The 22,758-nt window shown below is 38.3% G+C and overlaps 1 protein-coding gene across 3 annotated transcripts in view; it reads left to right on the top strand.

Annotated features, from left to right (window-relative positions):
• The window catches only part of RNF121 (ring finger protein 121), an 86,634-nt gene that overhangs the window by 25,120 nt on the left and 38,756 nt on the right, over positions 1–22,758 (top strand). For 2 of the 3 annotated variants that reach the window (XM_019625636.1, XM_019625638.1), the window contains exons 2-3: positions 11,479–11,516; positions 14,879–15,020. In XM_019625636.1, the coding sequence (XP_019481181.1) occupies positions 11,479–11,516; positions 14,879–15,020 (180 nt within the window). The remainder of the gene's footprint in view (positions 1–11,478; positions 11,517–14,878; positions 15,021–22,758) is intronic. The other variant, XM_019625637.1, reaches the window with a different exon arrangement.

Raw genomic sequence — 22,758 nt, 5'->3', positions numbered from 1 at the left:
GTCTAACAAACACTTAAGGAAGAAATTATACCTTTTCTCTAACATCATTCAGAAGATGGAAGCAGAATAAACACTTCCTAGTTCATTCTATGAGGCCAACGTTACCCTACTAAACCAGAAAACCAGAAAAAGACATTACAAGAAAAGAAAACTACAGACCAATGTCTCTCATGAACATAGATGTAAAAATCATCAACAAAATATTAAATCTGACAGTGTATAAAAAGAATCATATACTCTGACCAAGTGGGATTTAATCCCATGCATTTAAGCCTGGTTAAACATTTGAAAATTAATTATTGTAATCCATCATATCAACAAGGGAAAGAGGAAAAGTTGCATGAACATATCAATAGATGCAGGAAAAATGTTTGATGAAATACAACACCCATTCATGATAAAACTCTCCTTAAACCAGGAATAGAGGAGAACTTTTTCAACATGATAAACAACATCTACAAAAACCCTACAGCTAACCTCATATTTAATGGGGAGAAGCTTAAAGATTTTCTCACTAAGAACAGGAACAAGGCAAGGATGCCCCCTCTTACCACTGCTTACTAGGAGTTTTATCTAATGCAAAAAAGGACAAGGAAAGGAAATAAAGTGTATAAAAATCTATTTGGAAGTAAGAAATAAACCTTCTTTGTTCGCAGATGACATGATCATCAAACATCTGAAAGAATTGACAAAAAAACTGGAATTAGTAAGTGATTATAGCAAGGTTGCAGGATACAAAATTAATATACAAAAGTCTATTGCTTTCCTATATACCAGCAACAAACAAGTGAAATTTAAAATTAAAAACACTTTACATTTACTTTAGTACCCATAAAAATGACATACTTAGGTATAAATTTAGCAAAGTATGTACAAGGTCTATACAAGGAAAACTCTGATGAAAGATATCAAAGAACTAAATAAGTGGATGTTCCGTGCTCATGTATGGGAAGACTGAATGTTGTGAAGATGTCAGTTCTTCCTAACTTGATCTGTAGATCCAATGCAAACTCAAAAATCCCAGCAAGTTATTTTGTGGACATCAACAAACTGAATCGAAAGTTCATATGGAGAGGCAAAAGACCCAAAATAGCCAATAGAGTATTGAAAGAGAAGAACAGAGGTGGAAGACTGACACTTACCCAACTTCAAGGCTTACTATAAAATTACATTAATTAAGACAGTGTGGTTTTGGTGAAAGAATAGACTAATAGAATTAGTGGAACAGAATAGAGAGCCCAGATACAGACCTATATAAATATACATATTCAGCTGATCTTTGACGGAGCAAAGGCAATGCAGTGGAACAAAGAGAGTCTTTTTAACAAATGATGCTGGAACAGCCAGATATCCACATGCACAAAAATGAATCTAGACATAGACTTTACAACCTTTACAAAAAGTAACTTAAAATGGACCACAAACCTAAATCGGATCACAGATGCAAAATTATAAAACTCCTAGAAGATAATGTAGGAGAAAATCTAGGTGACCCTGGATTTGGTGATGACTTTTTAGATACAACACCAAAGGCATGATCCATGAAAAACAGAATTGATAAGCTAGATTTAATTAAAATTAAAATTTTTTGCTCTGCAAAAACACTGTCAAGAGAATGAAGAGACGTGCCACAGACTGGGAGAAAATATTTGCAAAAGACCTATCTGAAAAAGGACTGTACAAATATTCTTTGTACAAAAATATACAAAGAACTCTTAAAACTCAAGAAAACAAACAACCTGATTAAAAAGTGGGCTAAAGGGGCCGGCCGAGTGGCGCGTTGGTTAAGCACTGGCTTGGGACGCCAGAGGGCCCCGGTTCGGATCCCACATATGAGGGCCAGTGACACTGCCCTCTACAGCTAAGATGCTGAACAACAGCTCAACCTGGAGCTGGGCTGCCGTGAGTCGCCGGCGACGGCGTAGGCTGCAGTCCCTGTGGCAGTGGGTTGCCATGGGCTACCGTATGTGGCCAGCAGCCAGCGTGAGTGGCCAGCAGCCAGCGTGAGTGGCCAGCAGCCGCTGTGAATGGCCATCCAGAAGCTGGTGACTGATGTGTCTCTCCCGGGAATAGCGCAATGATGGTGCCAACTTGGGCCAGTGAAGCAACATCCTCCACAACTAGACTGAAGAACAAAACGACAGCAACTTGTCTGTTCCCCTTCCCCCAATTCCCCAGCACTGTTCCCATCCCCCAATTCCCCAATAAAAATCTTAAAAAAAAAAAGTGGGCTAAAGATCTTAACATACAGTTCACCAGAGAAGATATACAGATGACAAGTAAGCATATGAAAAGATGCTCCATATTATATGTCATCAGGGAAATGCAAATTAATACAACAATGAGACTACACATCTATTAGAATGGTTGAAGTCCAGAACACTGACAGCACCAAGTGTTGGTGAGGATGTGGAGCAACAGGAACTCGCATTTATTGCTGATGGGAATGCAAAATAATACAGCCACTTTGGAAACAGTTTGGCAGTTTCTTACAAAACTAAACATACTCTTAACATACAATCCAGCAGCTGTTCTTCTTAGTATTTCCCCAAAGGAGTTGAAAACTTATGTCCACACAAAATCCTGCACACAGATGTTTATAGTAGCTTTATTTATAATTGGCAAACCTTGGAAGCAACCAAGGTGTCATTCAGAAGGTCATGGGTTGGCAAACTGCTGCTCGCGAGCCACATGCAGCTCTTAGGGTACGTTCCGTCTCAAAAGTTTGCCGACCCCTGGAAGGGTCAATTCTGTCCTTCACAACAATTTAAAAATTATTCAAGAGCCATAAATATATTTTTACAAATAAGGAAAATTTCAAGTAATGTTATAAATGAAACTATGATAGTTTTATTTTCATTTTCAATTTTACTTCAGAGCCACATGTATATTCCCAAAGATCCGCATGTGGCTCGCGAGCTGCAGTTTGCCGACCCCTGGCGGCTCTTCCGTCTCAAAAGTTTGCCAGCTAAAAAAAAGAAGAAGAAAAAATCTGGACTTAGCTAGATTGGCATGATTAGGGGACTTGTTAGATTCTAGGAGGGGAGTGATTGGTTGGCAAGAAAACATTCTGTTTGTGGGTCTTAGAAGTTGGATATGGGCTCATCAATCAGTAATCTTGCCCTGAGAACCTATCTAATTAGCTACCTGAGCTCTAGACAGGGTACCTTCAGACTGGCTTGCTGCTTGGCCCCAGGTGAATAAACTCATTAGTGAGGGAGCAAATAAAGATGTATTTCCAGATGGTACAGGTTAAGTATAGCTATAGTTTACATCTTTCCTTGTTTTTCCACTTGAGCTAGAAGACTGGTTTGGATGTATTATAATAGTTTTGATCCACAGTTGGGAATCCATGTGTTTGGAGGGCTGACTTAAGTTATACGACTGCGTGAGGGTCAGTTTCCCTTAAGTCCCACATTGTTCAAGGGTCAGTTGTAATTTAAATAATCTTTTGATTCAGGAGGCAAATATTAAAGCTACATCAGTCCTTCCTCTTATCATTTGTACTACTCCATGAAGTAGTAAATGGTCCTCTAAGCCCCAGGGCTAGTCTCAGCCTTAGTGCTTGCCCTTCTGAGCTCTTTACCCTGAGGCTCTGAAGCATTACTGCCTTCAGCAACATTCAGTTCCCCAGGCTCTCCTAGTACTTTCTAAAGTACTCCACTCTCCCAGGAGGAAAGGCAGTGAAATCACTTGGTCACCTTAAGTGTCCTTATGCTCACAGCCCCACCTTGTGTAGTCAGAAGTCTTACTCTCTGTTTTCTCAATGGAGAAACTAAGGCATAGACAGTAGCATGCTTGACCATTATCTCGTGGAGAAGTGCCCCCACGCCAGGCCCAGTTCTCTGGATCTCCCTGGTTCTTCTTTCAATGGGCTTGTCTTGCTTCTTTGAACATGTAGTTGTGTTGTTTTGTTTTGACATGTAGTTTTTTAAACATGATTTTCTGGGCGCCTCCTGGTGTCAAATGAATACTTCTTTCCCAGATGCTTATTAGATATTTTTCTTCTTAAAAAAATTCTTATTTTTCAATTACACTTGACATATAATGCTATATTAGTTTCAGGTGTACAACGTCGTTATTAGGTATTTTTATAACTTACAAGTGATCACCCTAATAAGTCTAGTACCCATCTGACACCATACATAGTTATTTACAATATTATTGACTATATTCCCTATGCTGTACTTAACATCTCTTGACTATTTTTATAACTGGCAATTTGTACTTTTTAATCCCTTCACCCATTTCACCCAGCCCTCCAAACAACCTCCCATCTGGCAACCATCAATTCATTCTCTGTTTCTATGAGTTTGTTTCTGTTTTGTTTGTGCATTGATTTTGTTTTTTAGATTCTACATATAAGTGAAATCATATGGTGTTTCTCTGACTTATTTCACTTAGCATAATACTCTCTAGGTCCATCCGTATTGTTGCAATGGCAAGATTTCTTTCTTTTTGATGACTGAGTAATAGTTCATTTTATATATATGTACCACATCTTTATCCATTTATCTGTCAAAGGACGCTTAGGTTGCTTCCATGTCTTGGCTGTTGTAAATAATGCTGCGATGAACATAATGGTGTATATATCTTTTCTAATTAGTGTTTTGGATTTCTTCAGATAAATACCCAAAAGTGGAGTTTCTGGGTCATATGGTAGTTCTATTTTTAATGCTTTGAGGAACCTCCATACTGTTTTCCATAGTGATTACACAAATTTACAATTCCACCAACAGTGCCTGAGGGTTCCCTTTTCTCCCCATCCTCACCAACACTGGTGTATTGATTTATTGATGATAGCCATTCTGACACTTGGGAAGTGATGGCTCATTGTGGTTTTGATTTGTGTTTCTCTCATGATTAGTGATGTTGAGAGTCTTCATGTGTTTCTTGGCTTACCTGTATGTCCTCTTTGGAAAAATGTCTGTTTAGGCCCTGTGCCCATCTTTCAATTGTATTGTTTGTTTTTTTAGTGTTAAGTTCTATGAGTTCCTTATATTTTTTGGATATTAACCCCTTACTAGATGTATCATTGGCAAATATCTTCTCCCATTCAGTAAGTTATCTTTTCATTTTGTTGATGGTTTCCTTCTCTGTGCAGAAACTTTTTGGTTTGATGTAGTCCTATTTGTTTATTTTTTCTTTAGTTTCCCTTGCCTGAGGAGATGTATCCAAAAAATATTGCTAAGAGCGGTATCACAGATTTTACGGCCTGTGTTTTCTTCTAGTTTTATGACTTTAGGCCTTACATTTAAGTTTAATCCATTTTGAGTTTATTCTTGTATATGGTGTAAGAAAGTGGTCTAGTTTCTATTTTAATGTATCTGTCCACTTTTCCCAACACCATTTATTGAAGAGACTGTCTTTCCCCACTGTATATTCTTGCCTCCTTTGTCATAGATGAATTGATCAGATAGGCATGGGTTTATTTCTGGGATGTGTTCTGTTCCATTGATCTGTGTCTGTTTTTATTCCAGTACCACAGTGTTTTGATTACTATAGCTTTGCAGGATATTTTGATATCAGTAGTGTATTACCTCTTGTTCTTCCTTCTCAAGATTGGTTTGGCCGTTTGGGATCTTTTGTGGTTCCATATAAATTTTAAGATTATTTGTTCTAGTTCCATGAAAAATGCCATTGCTATTTTGATAGGGATTGCAAAGAATCTGTAGATTGATTGCTTTGGGCAGTATGGACATTTTAACAATGTTAATTCTTCCTATCAATGAGCACAATATATACTTCCATTTATTTTTGTTTTCAGTTTCTTTCTTCAATGTCTTAGTGTTTTCTGAGTACAGGTTTTTTACCTCCTTGGTTAAATTTAGTCCTAGATATTTTATTCTTTTTGATGCAGTTGTAAATGGGAATGTTTTTCTTAATTTCTCTTTCTGATGGTTTGTTATTGGTGTATAAAAATGCAACTGATTTCTGAATATTAATTTTGTATCTTACTATTTTACTGAATTCATTTATTCTAATAATTTTTTGGTAGAATCTTTAGGGTTCTCTATATAGTATCATGTTATCTGCAAATAATGACAGTTTTACTTCTTTCTTTCCAATTTAGATACGCTTTTTTATTCTTTTCTGATTTCTGTAGCTAGGACTTACAAATACTATGTTGAATAAAAGTGGTGAAATGGACATCTTTGTCTTGTTTGTGATCTTAATGAAAAAGCTTTCAGCTTTTCACCGTTGTGTATGATGTTAGCTGTGGGTTTGTCATATCTGGCCTTTATTATATTGAGGTATGTTCCTTTTATCCCCACTTTGCTGAGAATTTTTTTTATCATAAAATGCATGCTGGATTTTGTCAAATGCTTTTTCTGCATCAATTGATATGATATGATTTTTATCCTTCATTTTGTTGATGTGTTGTATCATGTGAATTGATTTGCAGATATTGAACCAACCTTGCATCCCAGGAATAAATCCCACTTGATCATGATGTATGATCTTTTTAATGTATTGCTGTATACAGTTTCCTAGTGTTTTAAGGGTTTTTACATCTATGATATCAGGTATATTGGCTTATATTTTCTTTTTTGTAGTATCTGTCTGTTTTTGGTATCAGGGTAATATTGGCCTCATAAAATGAGTTTGGAGCCTTCCCTCCTCTTCAGGTTTGGTTGGAACATTTAGTCCATTTACATTTAAAGTAATTATTGATAGGTATGTAATTATTGTCATTTTACTAATTGTTTTATGATTGTTTTGTAGTGATCTGTTCCTTATTCTTTTGTTCTCTTGTTTGTATCAGTCTATTTTAAGTTGATGGTCACTTAAGTTTGAACACATTCTAAAAATCAGTACAGTTTTTACCCACCCCCTGTACAATTATGTTTTTGTCATTGTTTACTTCTTTTGTGTTTATGTGTATCCATTAATTGTTGTAATTACACATGATCTTCCTACTTGTTAGGAAGTTTTTTAACCTTTGTACTAGTTTTACAGTTGGTTGATTCACTGCTTTTATTATGTGTTTGCCTTTGACAGTGAGAATTTTTTCTTTTCTGTTTTTTTTTATTCACATTTTTAATCTTTTCTTCTTAAAGAAGACCCTTTAACATTTCTTGTAATACTGGTTTAGTGATGATGAACTCTTTTAGTTTTTCTTTGTCTGGGAAACTCTATCTCTCCTTCAATCCTGAATGATAGCCTTGCTGGGTAGAGTAATCTTAGTTGTGGGTCCTTGCTTTTCATCACTTTGAATATTTTGTGTCAGTCCCTCTGGCCTAAAAAGTTTCTGGTGAGAAATCAGCTGATAGTCTTATGGGAGCTCCCCTGTACATAACTAAACTACTTTTCTCTTGCTTTTTTTAGGATTCTCTCTTTGTCTTTAACTTTTGGCATTTCAATTATGATGTGTCTTGGTGTGGGTCTCTTTGGGTTCATCTTGTTTGGGACTCTCTGCACTTCCTGGTCTTGTATGTGTATTTTCTTCACCAGGTAAGGGAAGTTTTTGGTTATTATGTCTTCAAATAGGTTCTCAGTTCCTTGCTCACTCTCTTTTCCTTGTGGTTACTCCTGTGATGTGAATGTTGTTACACTTGATGTTGTCCCAGAGATCCCCTAAACTACCCTTATTTTCTTTTAATTCTTTTTTCTTTTTGCTGTTCTAATTGGGTATTTTCCAATAGTTTGTCATCCAGATTGCTGATTTCATCATGTGTTTCCTTTAATTTACTGTTGATTCCATCTAATGTATTCTTCACTTAAGTTATTCTTCATTTCTCACTGGTTCTTTTTTTATTTCTGTCTCCATTTTCATGTTTCCCATCTCTTTGTTGAAGTTCTCACTGAGTTCATCTATTGTTCCACTAAGTTCACTGAGGATTTTTATAACCATTGTTTTGATCTCTGCATCTGGTAGATAGCTTGTCTATTTTGTTTAGTTCTGGAGTTTTGTCCTGTTCTTTCATTTGGGACATCTTTCTTTGTCTCCTCATTTTAGCTGTCTCCCTGTGTTTTTTTTCCCCCCCGTTCTGTGTATTAGGTAGATCTGCTTCATATTTCAGTCTTGGCAGAATGGCCTTATGTAATAGTTATTCTGTGGGGCCCTGTGGTGTAGTTTACTTGGTCACTGAGCCTGGTGCTCTAGTGGTATCCATTGTGTGGTTATGTATGCTCTTCTGTTATAGTTTAACTTTGATTGCTATTGGCCTGTTGGTGGGTGGGCATGATCCTCAGGCTGACTGGTTGTGAGGACTGGCCGTGACTACAGCAGATGAACTGTTACGCTGGGGCCAACTCCACAGAGCAGGATTCACTTTAACAGGGCTATGGTGCCTTCTGAGTGCACCCTTTGGGTATGTCGTTAGTGGAGCTGGTTGGGTGGTGCGCTAGTGTGGTCTGAAGCTGGCCATCTGATGTGGGACCTCTTGGGAGGGACTCTGGTGCAGGCCAAGGCCAGCTGCTGCCTGTGCTGGGCTTCAAGGCACCTGGGAGAGGCTAGGCTGCACACTGAGGCTGGCTGCCTTTAGTGCTGGGCTTGGAGCCACTTAGCAGGAGGTACTGGGTACACCAAAGCCAGCTGCTGATTTTTGGGGGCTTGTGGACCTTTGAGAGATTTTAGGAAAGTCTGCAGTGCTAGCAGAGGAAGGCTGCTTCTGTTGAGGAGCTGCTGGAAGAGATTTGGTCTGGGCTCACATGTTGGGTGGGGTGGGTATCTCGGAATCACCAGGGTAGGGTGAATGGTGTTAGCCAAGTTAATGCGGAATTTGGATTTGGCACCTGCCTGCTGCCCGGGTAGGGGGAAGGCTCAAGAAAGGAACAATAGTGTCTGCCAGCACTTCTGTCTAGGAGAGAGTTGCCCTGACCCCTGCCCCTCTAGCTTGTGCCCTGAAGCTAGTCAGTTCAGCTCCAGTTCTTCTCTTTTTGAACTGCTGCCCCAGTGCTGGAGCTCAGAGCGAGTGTGTTTGTGTGAGGCTGAGCGTGGTCCCTTCAAGTCTTGTAGTGCCTAGGTTTCCAGCAATCCTCCATCTCACTCAACCACAATCCCTGCTTGTTTTCATAGCCAAATATTATGGGAACTTCTCTTCCTGACACTGGAGTCCTGGGCTGGGGAGCCTGGTGTGGGGCTGGAACTCCTCACTCTTCAGGGGGGATCTCATTTCTTAACTGCTACAGCATGGGTGTGGGACCTGTCCATTCTGCATATCTACCTTTCCTACCAGTCTTGATGTGATTTCTCCTTTATATCCTTAGTTATAGGAATTGTGGTCAGCTAGTCTTCAGGTGGTTCTCAATGATACTTTTTCTATAATTTAGTTGTACCTTTGATGTGGTCATGGAAGGAGGTGAGCACAACATTTATCTACTCCACCTTCTTGACTAGAAGTCCTCCCCCTCCTGATTCTTAATTAAGAATTCTTAATTTCCCCTCCTGTGGGTGTGGCTTCTGCCTGTTCCACATCTCTGCCCCTTCTAACAGCCTTGAGTGGCTGCTTCTTTATATCCCTAGTTATAGGACTTCTGTTTAATCACTTGTCAGGTGGTTGTCAATGATGGTTGTTCTATAATTTAGTTGTAATTTTAATGTGGTCTTGGAAGGAGGTGAGCACAGCATTTATCTCTCCATCATGACTGGAAGTCCTTGATTTTGCTTTTCTAACAAGCACCCAGATGATGCTGATAACTAATCCTTGGGCCACACTTTGAGTATCAAAATCCATGCTGGAGAAAAGCAGAGTGCCAAATTCACTAAGCTTTGTGATCTGGGAAGTCTTTTCCAGGGAAGGTGAAATTGTAGCTGGGTTCTCAAAGGATAAGTTCGATTTGGATAGGAAGAAAGAGAGGCAAGGACATTGCATGCAGAAGGAAGAATATGCAAAGGCCCAGAGACAGGAATGAATCCCATGTGTCTGGGAACAACGAACAGAATGGCTTGGCAAGATGTAGGTACAAGATGGAAAAAAAGAATAGTTTTGATAGGTAGCATGAAAATTGGTCCTTAATTATCTGCTTAGGTATCACCTAGATGGGCCTTTCTATTTCTTGCATCCACTTGTCCACTCTCAGAGGGGACTTCTGTTTTTCTGGGGAGATGAAGGCCTGAGTCAGGACACCTGAATAAATTGTGTGAAGCAATATGTGAAGTAGGAAAAGGGAGGGGTGTGGTTGACTTCTTTACCCTAATTGGCTTTGTGAAGCCTTGGGACTTCCTCCTTCCTTCCCTTACTCCCTCCCTCCTTTTTTCCCCCTGAAGTTATAAGAGCAGTGGGAAACTGAGCCTTGAACATCATAAGCACTAAAGGAATATTTGCTGATTGATTTGAGTGATTCTGAGATCTTGTCTCTCTTCTCTAAATCAAGGAACATTTTCAGCTCAGTTCGATATAAGAATGTATTGCATGACTTATGTACTGAGACTTGGGTATGTTTCTGTATTGCTGCAAGGAATTAGAATACTTGAGCTCTGAACTCAAAGAGTTTAGTATTATTCTAGAGCAGTGGTTTTCAACTGGGAGCAATTTTTGTGCCCCAAGGGACATTTGACAATGTCTGTATACATTTTGGTTGTTGCATCTTTTGGGATGCTACTAGCATCTCGTGGGTAAAAGCCAGGGATGCTGCTAAACATCCTACAATTTACAGACACCCCTCTCCCTGCCACAACAAAGAATTAACCAGCCCAACATATCACTAGTACCAAGGTTGAGAAACCCTGCTCTAAAAGAACAAGGCTAACAAATATTGGGTTTTCAGAAAAGTCATGACGTATTTTTTTCTATGTTTTTCATTGCAAAAATGCGTCATGACTTTACCAACAACCCAATAGAAATAGAATTTTGATGTTGGAAGGCCATACTGCTAGTTAAAAGCAGGGCAAGGACTGAATCTTAGTTTACCTAGTATAATGTTGTGCCTGCTACCATTTAGAGTCAAATGGCATTATATGACAATATTTTACCTAGCTTCACCCCCACCAATCCTGATTAATACTTTTTGCTCTAGCCATACTCAATTGTTTGTATGTTTTGCAACTTCATTTCTTCATGTTCATGTTCCTCTCTTTGCCTGGAATATATTTCTCTCATTTCCTCATCTGGATAGTATTTCACATCTACTCCAGGAAGTCTTCACTAATCTATAACACCCAGGTTGGATTAGAAGCCATTTCTTTATTCTTCCATAGATAGTCTTTAGTATCCAATAATGAAATTTTCTGTTTTTATGTCTGTCTTCCTCTCTAGGCTGTGAGCATCTTAGGAGTTAGATTCACTCTTCTGTCCTCATTGCCTAGCACAGATATGCAAAACAATGTCAGTCATAGACAAGAGCCAAGTAAGTGGCTAGAAAAGGGAAGAGATCAGTAGGGAATAGAGTACTGGGGAAGGCTTCATAGAGGTTGTGACACTTGAAGCTTCCTGTAATACCTTGAAGATATTGGTGAATGTGTGAGTACCTTATGTTGGGTAGGGACAGTTCTAAGACAGTAACGGATTTTTTCTGGTGGTGTCTTTTCTACAGGTTGATATGTCACACCTCTCCCCAGAGGAGCAATGGAGGTAAGTGTGATAGTATGGGCCCCTTAGGTGGGAACTGTAGATTAATACAACGAATAGAGTTGTATATCTACCCTTTTTGCTTCCTTGTCTGTGGGAGGCAGTGACTCATGAGTAGGATAGGTCTTTTGGGATTTTTTTTCCCAGTACCTGGGTCACTCCTAGGTCCTAGGGAGTAAATAGGTAATTGCACATAACCATCCACCTGGGTTTGAATACTAGTTCTGCCATTTCCTAGCTGTGTGATCTTGGGCAAGTTACTTAGCTTCTCACTGCCTTAGTTTTCTCCGTTTGTAAAATGAGGATCAAAACAGTACCTACACCTCAGAGAGTTGTGAGGATTAACATACGTGAAGTTCTCAGAACAGTGCCTGGCATGTAGTAAGCTCCCAGTAAGTGTTACCTGCTTTGAAGATGATTATTATCATTAACATCATCATCACCATGAAACAGGGCACAGGGCTCTAATTGAGAAAATGGCAGATGTGTTTCTCATCTCAGCTTGCTACTAACTTGCCATGTAACCAGAGTAAGTAAACAAATATCTATCTTATTGTCTTGATTTCTCATCAGTGAAAGAGTTTCAGAATGCTTGCCCCACAAACTTCACAAGATGGCTGGCCAATGAGCTGAAAGCAACAAAATAAAATTTAATAATGAGAAAAAACCTTTTAGATGAAAACTGTTGATTATAGAATGGCAAAGATATTAACGTATACGACAAACCCAGCAAGGTTTTAGATGATTTTAAGCTTACTATGCACCAGTTGTGTACCTCAGCTACCAAAATATTCCAAATTTGGAAGATGTTTATAGAAATATACTATCTGGGCTGGTCGAATGGCGCGATGGTTAAGAACTGGCTTGGGACGCCAGAGGGCCCCAGTTCAGATCCCACATATGAGGGCCAGTGACACTGCCCTCTACAGCTAAGATGCTGAACAACAGCTCAACCTGGAGCTGGGCTGCTGTGAGTTGCTGGCGCCGGCGTAGGCTGCAGCCCCTGTGGCAGTGGGCTGCCATGTGTAGCCGGCAGCCAACACGAGCGACCAGCAGCCGCAGTGAGCGGCCGTCCAGAAGCCGGCGACTGATCTGCCTCGCCCAAGAGCGCAATGATGGTACCAACTTGGGCCAGTGAAGCAACGTCCTCCACAACTAGACTGAAGAACAAAAAGACAGCAACTTGTCTGTTCCCCTTCCCCCAATTCCCCAGCGCTGTTCCCATCCCAATTCCCCAATAAAAATCTTAAAAAAAAAAAAGAAATATACTATCTGCCTTAAGGGAGGTGACAGTGCCATTATGCTCTGCTTCACCGAAGCCACATTGATTATGTTGTAAATGCTGTGTATTAAGAAGATCTTTAGCTAGATAATGTCTAGAAGAAGGCAACCAGGATTAATTGTCTCCACATTGTTATATGAATACTGTTTAAAAGCTCTGGGACCAAAAGTGTCAGGAAAATGGTGATAGGAACAGGATAGTTCTTTTTGTTTGTTTTCAATAAGATTATGAGAAATCTTTGAAGAGACAGCATTGGAAAAGAGTTGTGGATATATCCTTTGTGGTCCAGAGTATAGGATTAGGCCCAGTGGATTGAAGCTGTAGGAAGATAGATTTTTGTCTCATTACCAGAAACATCTTTAATGATTACAATATATTGAGAGATAGTGAACTTCCTGCCCCTTAAAGCATTGGAATTTTATTCCTTTATAAGCACATATGAGTACCTACTATGTGTCAGACACTGCTGGTTCTAGATTAGATTACCTTAAGAGGCATATGTTCTTAGCCAATGGAAGTATTCAAATAAAGGATTTCAAAAATAATTTTTGCATTGGGTGAGAACTTGAGCTAGATGACTTCTCTGGTTTTTTTAAGATATTTTCTTTCATTTCTTGTGCCAATCCATTCAGTCATATGCTGTCTGAAAGAAACTTATCCCTTGTTATCTTTATAATTCCCCACAGTTCTGAGGTTTTTAAAGTGTTCTTCGCCCTTTTAGTTTAGCTTATTCTCACAACAACCTAATGAGAGAGGCAGAAAAGATATGGACTACTTTTGACAGATGAAGTAATTATGATGTAGAAATGTAAATTTTCTTGGCCAAGTCCATAAAAGTGTGTCTGAACCTTAACATTTCCGACTCTTAACTCTATTATCTTTTTGTCAGATTCTCTTAGTCAGGATAGTGTTTTATGTAAAATGAACCCTTAGGTGCTGTGGCTGGCTGACTCACGGACATTTGACTGCCCCTCCTAACATTTCATTATGAAAAATTTCAAATATACAGAAAAGCTGAAAGAAGTGTACAGTGAACAACCTTATACTCTCCATCCAGATTCTGCAATTAACTTTTTGCTATACAGTAAAAACCTTGGATTGCGAGTAACGTGGTTTGCGAGTGTTCCGCAAGACGAACAAACATTTCTAATACATTTTAACTTGGTAAAAGAGCGATGTCTTGCAATATGAATAGTTTACTTCTGGAACGAATAATGCTCGCAAATCAAGGTATTTGCTTTATCATTTATTCATAATTTATCCCACTGGGTTCTTGCCTTTGGGAATTCCATGAAGATACAATTTATGTTGTCCTTTCCCTCCCTCCCCAATACCACCATGTATGGAATATTGTTATAAAAGCTCCTGACTACGGGATACAGTTCTATTTAGTTTTTTGTTTTACTCCTTCCTCATTCTTCTCCCTCTGCTGACTCTGACCCAGACGTGGTAGGAATTATTCTCTGTTCTTAGAGAAAGCTTTTTGCTGTTATTGGCCAAGCGAATCACTTGCTGCCAAACCTCAGGACAAGAGAATGCCAGCCTTAGATTAAATAAGAGTTTCCAGTTGTACCCTCCTTGAGTCCCCGAGGAGGCTATTTACCTGTAGGTGCTGATGGTAAAGTCATTCTTGAATTAGGATAAATTCAAAGTAGTCTAGATTTTTCAGGCTGTAACTTGTCTTCAGGATTCCTGGTCCTAACAGAGAGGGTAGGACAAATAAAGTAAATCTTTAATCCTGGAAATAACACACATTTGCAATGTTATTCCTTTATTGGTATCATAAATATCATTGACTAAGAGTATGAGACTTTATGACTATAATCTTCTCTTCGGGTTACTTTCTTCTTCTAACCCCAATAGATGAGCTTGGTGACTGGGGCCCATAGAGCCCCTGTTCTGTTCCAAAATGCCTGTCCTTTAGGGCATGTGTATTTCTAGCCACTAATTTGCACAATACCCTGCAGCTGCAAAGCACAAGAGTGTGTTCTGAACTATGGACTGGTAGGATATCCCTGGAAAGCACTGCCCCTTTACCACCACACCATCCCTGACTTGGCTTACCCATTTGTTTGGCTTTCAGGGTCGAGCATGCACGCATGCATGCCAAACACCGTGGCCACGAAGCCATGCATGCTGAAATGGTCCTCATCCTCATCGCTACTTTGGTCGTGGCCCAGCTGCTCCTGGTGCAGTGGAAGCAGAGGCATCCCCGCTCCTACAATGTAAGCCATTTTGACTTGTCTTCTTTGTCTGCCAGAGACCCAATCAAGAGACCCTTCCTAAGAGTTCTAGGATCCAGCCTAACCCAGCCCACATGTAGGTAGAGAATGGGCAATAATAATGGACTTTATGTATGAATGGTGAATAGTGTATGGTGGGTGTGTGTTTAAGGTGCAAGTGATTCAGAAAACGGATAGAACCTGAGGTTACTTATATGACCAGCAAAGATAGGTCCTTCCTTTTAAACATTTTGGCACATATTAATGAAGAAGATATACATTAGGAACTATTCAAATAGAGGGAGGAGTGATCATTTGACTAAGAATACCAAGACTTCAATGAATCTTACAGGTAGGATTTAGGGTTTCTTTTTTGTTTGTGTTTTTAAGACAATAATGGAGGAAATGAACAAAACCAAAACATACAGAGAACATATTGCTAAATAGCAGAAGTAAATCCTTCTTTACCAGTAATTACTTTAAAAGTAAATGGATTAAATCCTATTAAAAGAAAGAGATTGATAGATTGGATTAAAAAAACCCCACCATCCATTTATATGTTGTCTATAAGAAACACACTAGTTATAGGGACACACAGATTGAAAGTAAAAGGATGGAAAAAGGTATTCCATGTATGCCAACAAATTGGATAACCTAAAAGAAATGGATAAATTCCGAGAAACATACAATCTTGTAAGACTGAATACACTGATTACTAGTAAGGAGATTGAATCAGTAATCAAAAATCACTCAGCAAACAACAGTCCAGGACCAGATAGTTTAAATGGTGAATTCTACCAAACATTCAAAGAATATTTTAATAGCTATCCTTCCCAAACTCTTCAAAAAACCTGAAGATGAGGGCCGGCTAGATGGTGCAATTGGTGAGAGTGTGAGCTCTGAGCAACAGCATCGCCAGTTCGAGTCCCACATGGACCTGTGAGCTGCCCCTGAGCAGAGCTGCCGCTGGACTGCCAACAGGTAGCAGGATGGCTCAGCTGGTGAGAGTGTGTGCCCTTAATAACAAGGTTGCCAGTTGGACTCCCACATGGGATGGTGGGCTGTACCCCCCCGGAACTAGATTGAAAGTGGAGACTGGACTTGTAGCTGAGCTTGCGCCCTCCACAACTAAGATTGAAGGACAATAACTTGACTCTGAGCTGATGGGTCCTGGAAAAACAGTGTTTCCCTTCCCCAATTCTCCAACTGTTCTCTTCCCCAATTCCCCAATAAAACATCTTAAAAAAAACAAAACATACAAACAAACAAACAAAAAACTGAAGAGGAGGGAATGCTCCCAAACTCATTTTCTGAGGCCAGCCTTACCCTGATAGCAAAACCAGATAAGGACATTACAAAAAAAGAAAATTACAGGCCATCATCATTGATGAACATAGATGCAGAAATCCTCAACAAAATATTAGCACATCAAATTCAACAATACATTAAAAAGATCATATATCATGATGAGGTGGGATTTATTCTAGGGATGCAAGGATGGTCCAGCATTTGCAAATCGTTGTGATAAACTACATTAACAAAATGAAGACTATAAATCATATCATTTCAGTAGATGCAGAAAAAGCTTCGGACAAAATTCAACACCTATTTATGATTTAAACTCTCAACAAAGTGGGTATAGAAAGAAAATACCTCTACAAAATAAAGGCCATATATGACAAATCCACAGCTAACAGCATTCACAGTGGTGAAAAGCTGAAAACTTTTCCTCTATGATGAGGAATAAGACAAGGATGCCCTCTCTCACCACTTCTATTTAAGGTAGTGTTGGAAGCCCTAGCCACAGCAATTAGGCAAGAAAAATAAGTAAAAAGGCATATAAATTGGAAAGGAAGAAGTATAACTCATCATTTACAGATGACATGATAATATATATATTGATAGAAAACCCAAAAGACTCTACTAAAAAACTGTTAGAATTACTAAGTGAACTCAGTAAAGTAGCAGGATACAAAATCAATGTACAGAAATCTGTAGTGTTTCTATATATTAATAACAAATTAGCAGAAAGAGAAATTCAGAAAACAATCCCATTCAGAATGGCATGAAAAAGAATAAAATATCTAGGAATATATTTAACCAAGGAGGTGAAAGACCTATACACTGAAAAGTATAAGACACAGATGAAAGAAATTGAGGAAGATACAAATAAATGGAAAGATATTCTCTGCTCATGAATTCTAAGAATCAACATTGTTAAAATGTCAGTACTGCACATAGCAATCTATAGATTCAGTGCAACCCCTAACAAAATTCCAGTGGCATTTTTCACAGAATTAGAACAAATAATTCTAAAATTTGTATGGAACTACAAAAGATCCCGAACAGCCAAAGCAACGTTAAGAAAGAAGAACAAAATTAGTGATACCACACTCCCTGATTTCAAACTAGACTACTAATCTGTAGTAATCAAAGCAGTGTGGTATTGGCATAAAAACAGACACTCAGATAAGTGGAACAGAATTGAGAGTCCAGAATTAAAACCATACATATATGGATAATTAATATATGACAAAGTAGCCAAGAACATACAATGGAGAAAGGACAGTTTCTTCAATAAATGGTGTTGGGAAAACTAGACTGCCACATGAAAAGAATAAACTAGACCACTGTCTTACACCGTACACAAAAATTAACTAAAAATGAATTAAACACTTGAATGTAACACCTGAAACCATAAAATTCGTAGAAGATAATGTAGGTGATGTGCTTCTTGATATTGGTCTTAGCAGTGTTTTTGTGCATATGATTTAAAAGGCAAGGGAAACAAAAACAAAAATAAATGGGATTACGTCAAACTAAAAAGCATCTGCACGGTGAAGGAAGCCATTAGCCAAAGAAAAGACCACATACTAAATGGGAGAAGATAATTAAAAATCCTGTATCTGATAAGGAGTTAATATTCAAACTATATAAAGAACTCACACAACTCAATAACAAAAATAAACCAATTAAAAAATGGGCAGAGTATCTGATGAGGCATTTTTTGAAAGAAGATATGTGACCAACAGGCACATGAAAAGATATTCAAGACTTCACTAATTATCAGGGAAATGCAAATCAAAACTTCACTAATTATCAGGGAAATGCAAATCAAAACAATGAGATATCACTTGATACCTGTTGCAATGACCATTATCAAAAAGACAAGAAAGGGGCCAAGCGACGTGATGGTTAAGAACTGGCTTGGGACGCCAGAGGGCCCCGGTTCGGATCCCACATATGAGGGCCAGTGACACTGCCCTCTACAGCTAAGATGCTGAACAACAGCTCAACCTGGAGCTGGGCTGCTGTGAGTCGCCGGCGACGGTGTAGGCTGCAGCCCCTGTGGCAGTGGCTTGCCATGGGCTACCGCGTGTAGCCAGCAGCCAGCGTGAGCGGCCAGCAGCCGCAGTGAGCGGCCGTCCAGAAGCCGGCAACTGATCTTCCTCACCTGGGAAGAGCGCAATGATGGTGCCAACTTGGGCCAGTGAAGCAACGTCCTCCACAACTAGACTGAAGAACAAAACGACAGCCCCAGCACTGTTCCCATCCCCCCAATTCCCCAATTTAAAAAAAAAAAAAGACAAGAAAGAACAAGTTTTGGAAAGATGTGGAGAGAAGAACCTTAGTACGCTGTTGGTAGGATTGTAAACTGGGTGCAGCATGGAAATAGTCTTCAAAAAAGAATAGAATTACCATATGACCCAGCAATTCCACTTCTGGGTTTTTATCCGAAGAATACAAAAACAGATTTGAAGAGATATATACACTCCTGTGTTTATTGCAGCATTATTACAATAGCCAAGATATGGAAACAATATAAATGTCCATCAGTGGGTGAATGGATAAAGAAGATGTGGTACATATATGAGTATACAATGGAACATTACTCAGACATAAAAAAATGAAATCTTGCCATTTGTGACAACATGGGTAGACCTGGAGGATATTATTATGCTAAGTGATATAAGTGAGACAAATACTATATGATTTCACTTGTGTGGAATCTAAAAACAAAACAAGTAAACAAAACAACAAAAACAAACTCATAGATACAGAGAAACAGACTGGTGCATACCAAAGGGGAAAGGCGTTGGGGGTGGGCGAAATGGTGAAGGGAGTCAACTGTAGGGTGATATGGATTGTAACTGTAGGATACTAATTAGATTTTTAGTGGTGATCACTTTGTAGTGTATACAGATGTCAGTATAATGCTGTACACCTAAGACTTATATAATTTTATATACCAATTTTACATCAATAAGAAAAAAAAAATTCTCCCCACCCCAAAATAAAAGATACTCCAAGCTGGGGTGGCTCTTAAATATTGGATGAAATAGACTTTAAATTAAAACAAGTTTACAAGAGACAAAGAAGGACATTATTTATTGATAAAAGGTTCAATACAGCAAGACGACATAATAATTATTAAGGAGCCCCAAAAGTATGCGAAGCAAATATTGACAGAATGTAAGGGAGAAATCATTCTATGATAATAGTTGGAGACTTCAGTACCCTACTTTCAATAATGGATAGAACAACGATATTAATAGGTAGCAGAGAACTTGAACACTGTAAACTAATTAGACCTAACATACTACATATACAGAACACTCTACTCACAACAGCAGAGCATAAATTCTCCTCAAGTGCACATGGAATATTCTCCAGGATAGACCATGTTAGACCACAAAAACGCCTAAATATATTTTAAAGGATTGAAACCATAGATTTAGGTACTCTGGGTTAGAACATGTCAGGTAGTATACTGGATTTTTTTTTTACAATTATTATTTTAGAAGTCTTTAACCTTTTGAAGTATAACCACCCATTTTTAACAAAAAACTTGGCAAACACCCACATGATAATAGTTGAACTTTGAAAGAATACATAAGCACATATAATAGTAACAATAGCTAATATTTGGTGAGTTCTTCTTATGCCAGCCACTGTTCTAAGCACTTGACATATACAGACTCAGCTAATCCTTACAATAACCCAATAACATAGGTACTGTTTTCTCCAACTACAGATGAGGAACTAAGTCATAGACTAAGTAACTAAGACCAGTGATAAAACCATTATTTGAACCCAGATGATTTTACTACAGTTTTCAGTCTTAAATCCCTAAATGATTCTTTTTCTCTAGTGTATGCTTTTTCAGGCCTCTTGTAAAATGGCCAAAGATGCCCAGGGGTCTGTAGCTCACAGAATGGGAACTGCTGCACTGTCTTATTTAGTCTTCCTAATAGCCCATAAGCTAAGTACAGTGAATAAACTGAGGCCCAGAAGGTTGAATGAGGCATGAAGGGGATACTAATATACAAATAGATAGCGCCAGGATTTGAACCCAGGTCATTTGTTTCATATTTCATAATTTCTACTATACCATATGTTGCATCTGCCTCCCACCAAGGAAACCAAGAGAGAATCTGGAGCATAAGAGGAAGAGAGGTTAGTCTAATATGGTGAAAATATCTAATTTATTAAGTATTTCTTTAATTATTAGTGAGGTTGTATTTTCATCATTTGGTTTCTTCTGTCATTTGTCTGTTCATATTGTTGATTAGTTTTTGTATTTGCTATTTCAATTTTTATCAGGGTAATACATATTATAGTTTAAAAGTCACATAGTTTTGCAAGGCTTAAAAAGCAAAACACATCAGTCCTCTGTCTTAACTTTGTCCATGACTAATTCTTACTTCAGTGGCAACCACTTTTAACTTTTTAACTTATTTTCGAATACTGACCTCTGTATTTTTAAATAACATGATTTTATAAAATATATATATGTACACATTTATATGTATACATATATACAATTTTACTTTTAAATATTATGTATTTATTTCCTATTATGGAAAGTGATAATTATCTTGTACTGTTACACCCTTACCCCTCACATACACACTTTTCCTTCCCCCAATTTTTAAATAAATATTTCTTACTTACATTATTATGATATATAAATATTATTCACAGATAAGCCATATGGTGTATTTGGTCACATTTCCTTTCCTTGCTTGGGATTCTTTTGGAGTGTTTCTTATTGGTTTATAAGAGCTCTTTGTATGTTAGGAATAGCCTTTTGACATACATGCTGCAGGTATCTTTCCCCAGTTTTCCATCTGATTTATTAATTGGTAAAGAGATTTTTATAGACTAGATTTATGGACCATCCTGTGGGCTGAGGATTCTGTTATTTGCTGTTCTATTTTTGAATGACCCATCTTGTTATTCCTGGTTTTCCATCCTATGCATCTAAATTTGTTTTCCCTGCCTAGACAGATTTTAGGTACTTGATATAGCCACCAGTTTTACAATTCTTTGGGGCCCCTCACCCTCAAATCTGTTCTAGGTTAGAGGTGGGCTCTAGGGAGGAGAAGCAGAATAGAAACATAGTTGGAATATTGCTAAGGTATGCACTTCAAGAGTATACACTTCACTATTATATAAACATAGTAAGACCAGCTACCACTAATTGAGTACTTTATTTTTTTAATATGCCAAGTATTTTACTATGAGATAGGCAGTATAATTTTTGCCATTGTATGGATCAAGAAACTGAGACTTAAAGAGGTTAACTGAGTTCCACTCAACCAATGATTAACAGAGTCAGGATTCACACCCAGTCCGTCTGACTCCCATGCTCTCCCCATTAATTCATGATGTCTGTGTATTTGTTCAATTTGCAGATATTCTTTGATCCCTTGTAACTCTGTCAAGTGAATCATCCCTTTGTCCAGCATATCCACCCTGTATGTTACTAGTCACTTAGTAGTCATCCTGGTTATCAGATAGATTAAAGATCTTAATTATGAAAAGCAAAGTTATGAAGGTAATAAAAAATATGTAGGCAAATAAATAAAGATTTGGTAAATTTGATTATATTAAGGATTTTTGTTATATAAAGGATACCATGGGCAAAGCTAGCTGATTACAGAATGGGAGATTAGTAATGATTAAAACTGACAATACATTAATATCTAGACTATACAAAGTAACTCCTTCAATCACACTACTCAGAACAGTGCACAATTTAAAATTTATCAATTGTTTACTTCTGGAATTTTCCATTTAATATTTTTGGACCAAGGTTGACCACAGGTAACTGAAACCACGGAAAATGAAATTACAGTTCGGGGGGAACTACTGTACTGAGTGGGAAAGGTAACAAACAGAAAGATATACAACACAGTGCCAATTAAGAAATCAAAAATACAAAAAAATGCAGCTTGTAAGAAAAGATACAAAAATAGATATATTAAACACATTAGAATGAGTGGAGTGAGGAATGGAAATAAAAAAGAATCAAAACAAAACAGCTCCCCAGAGATGTTGTGTAAAAGAGAGGCATTGGAATTGTTATTGAATAGTAGAAATATGAACGGTTCAAGATTAGCTATCAGAACTTTAAAAAAAAAAAAGCTTATTATGATATGCCAAGAAATGATGGACACTATTGGCAAGGCTCTGTTTCTCTCAAACTGAATGAAATTTTCTGTCCTTCACTAGTGCTGGTTGGTGGCCAGCCTTTCAGTAGGCACACATGACCACTGAGTGGGTGGGACGACACTAGCTTTGTTCTCATGGACCAGGTTTCTCAATAGGGAGACTATTAACATTTTAGGCCAGATGATTGTTTATTTTTATGAGAGGTTATCCTGTGCCTTGTAAGGATGTTTAGCAGCATCCCTAGCCTCTACTCATTAGATGCCCCTCCCCGAGTTGGGACAAC

This window comes from Hipposideros armiger, unplaced genomic scaffold (genome assembly GCF_001890085.2).
Source record: "Hipposideros armiger isolate ML-2016 unplaced genomic scaffold, ASM189008v1 scaffold_635, whole genome shotgun sequence".
Taxonomy (NCBI): domain Eukaryota; kingdom Metazoa; phylum Chordata; class Mammalia; order Chiroptera; family Hipposideridae; genus Hipposideros; species Hipposideros armiger.
The sequence above is the reverse complement of the archived record's forward strand: the minus strand, read 5'-3'. Positions and strand labels throughout refer to the sequence as shown.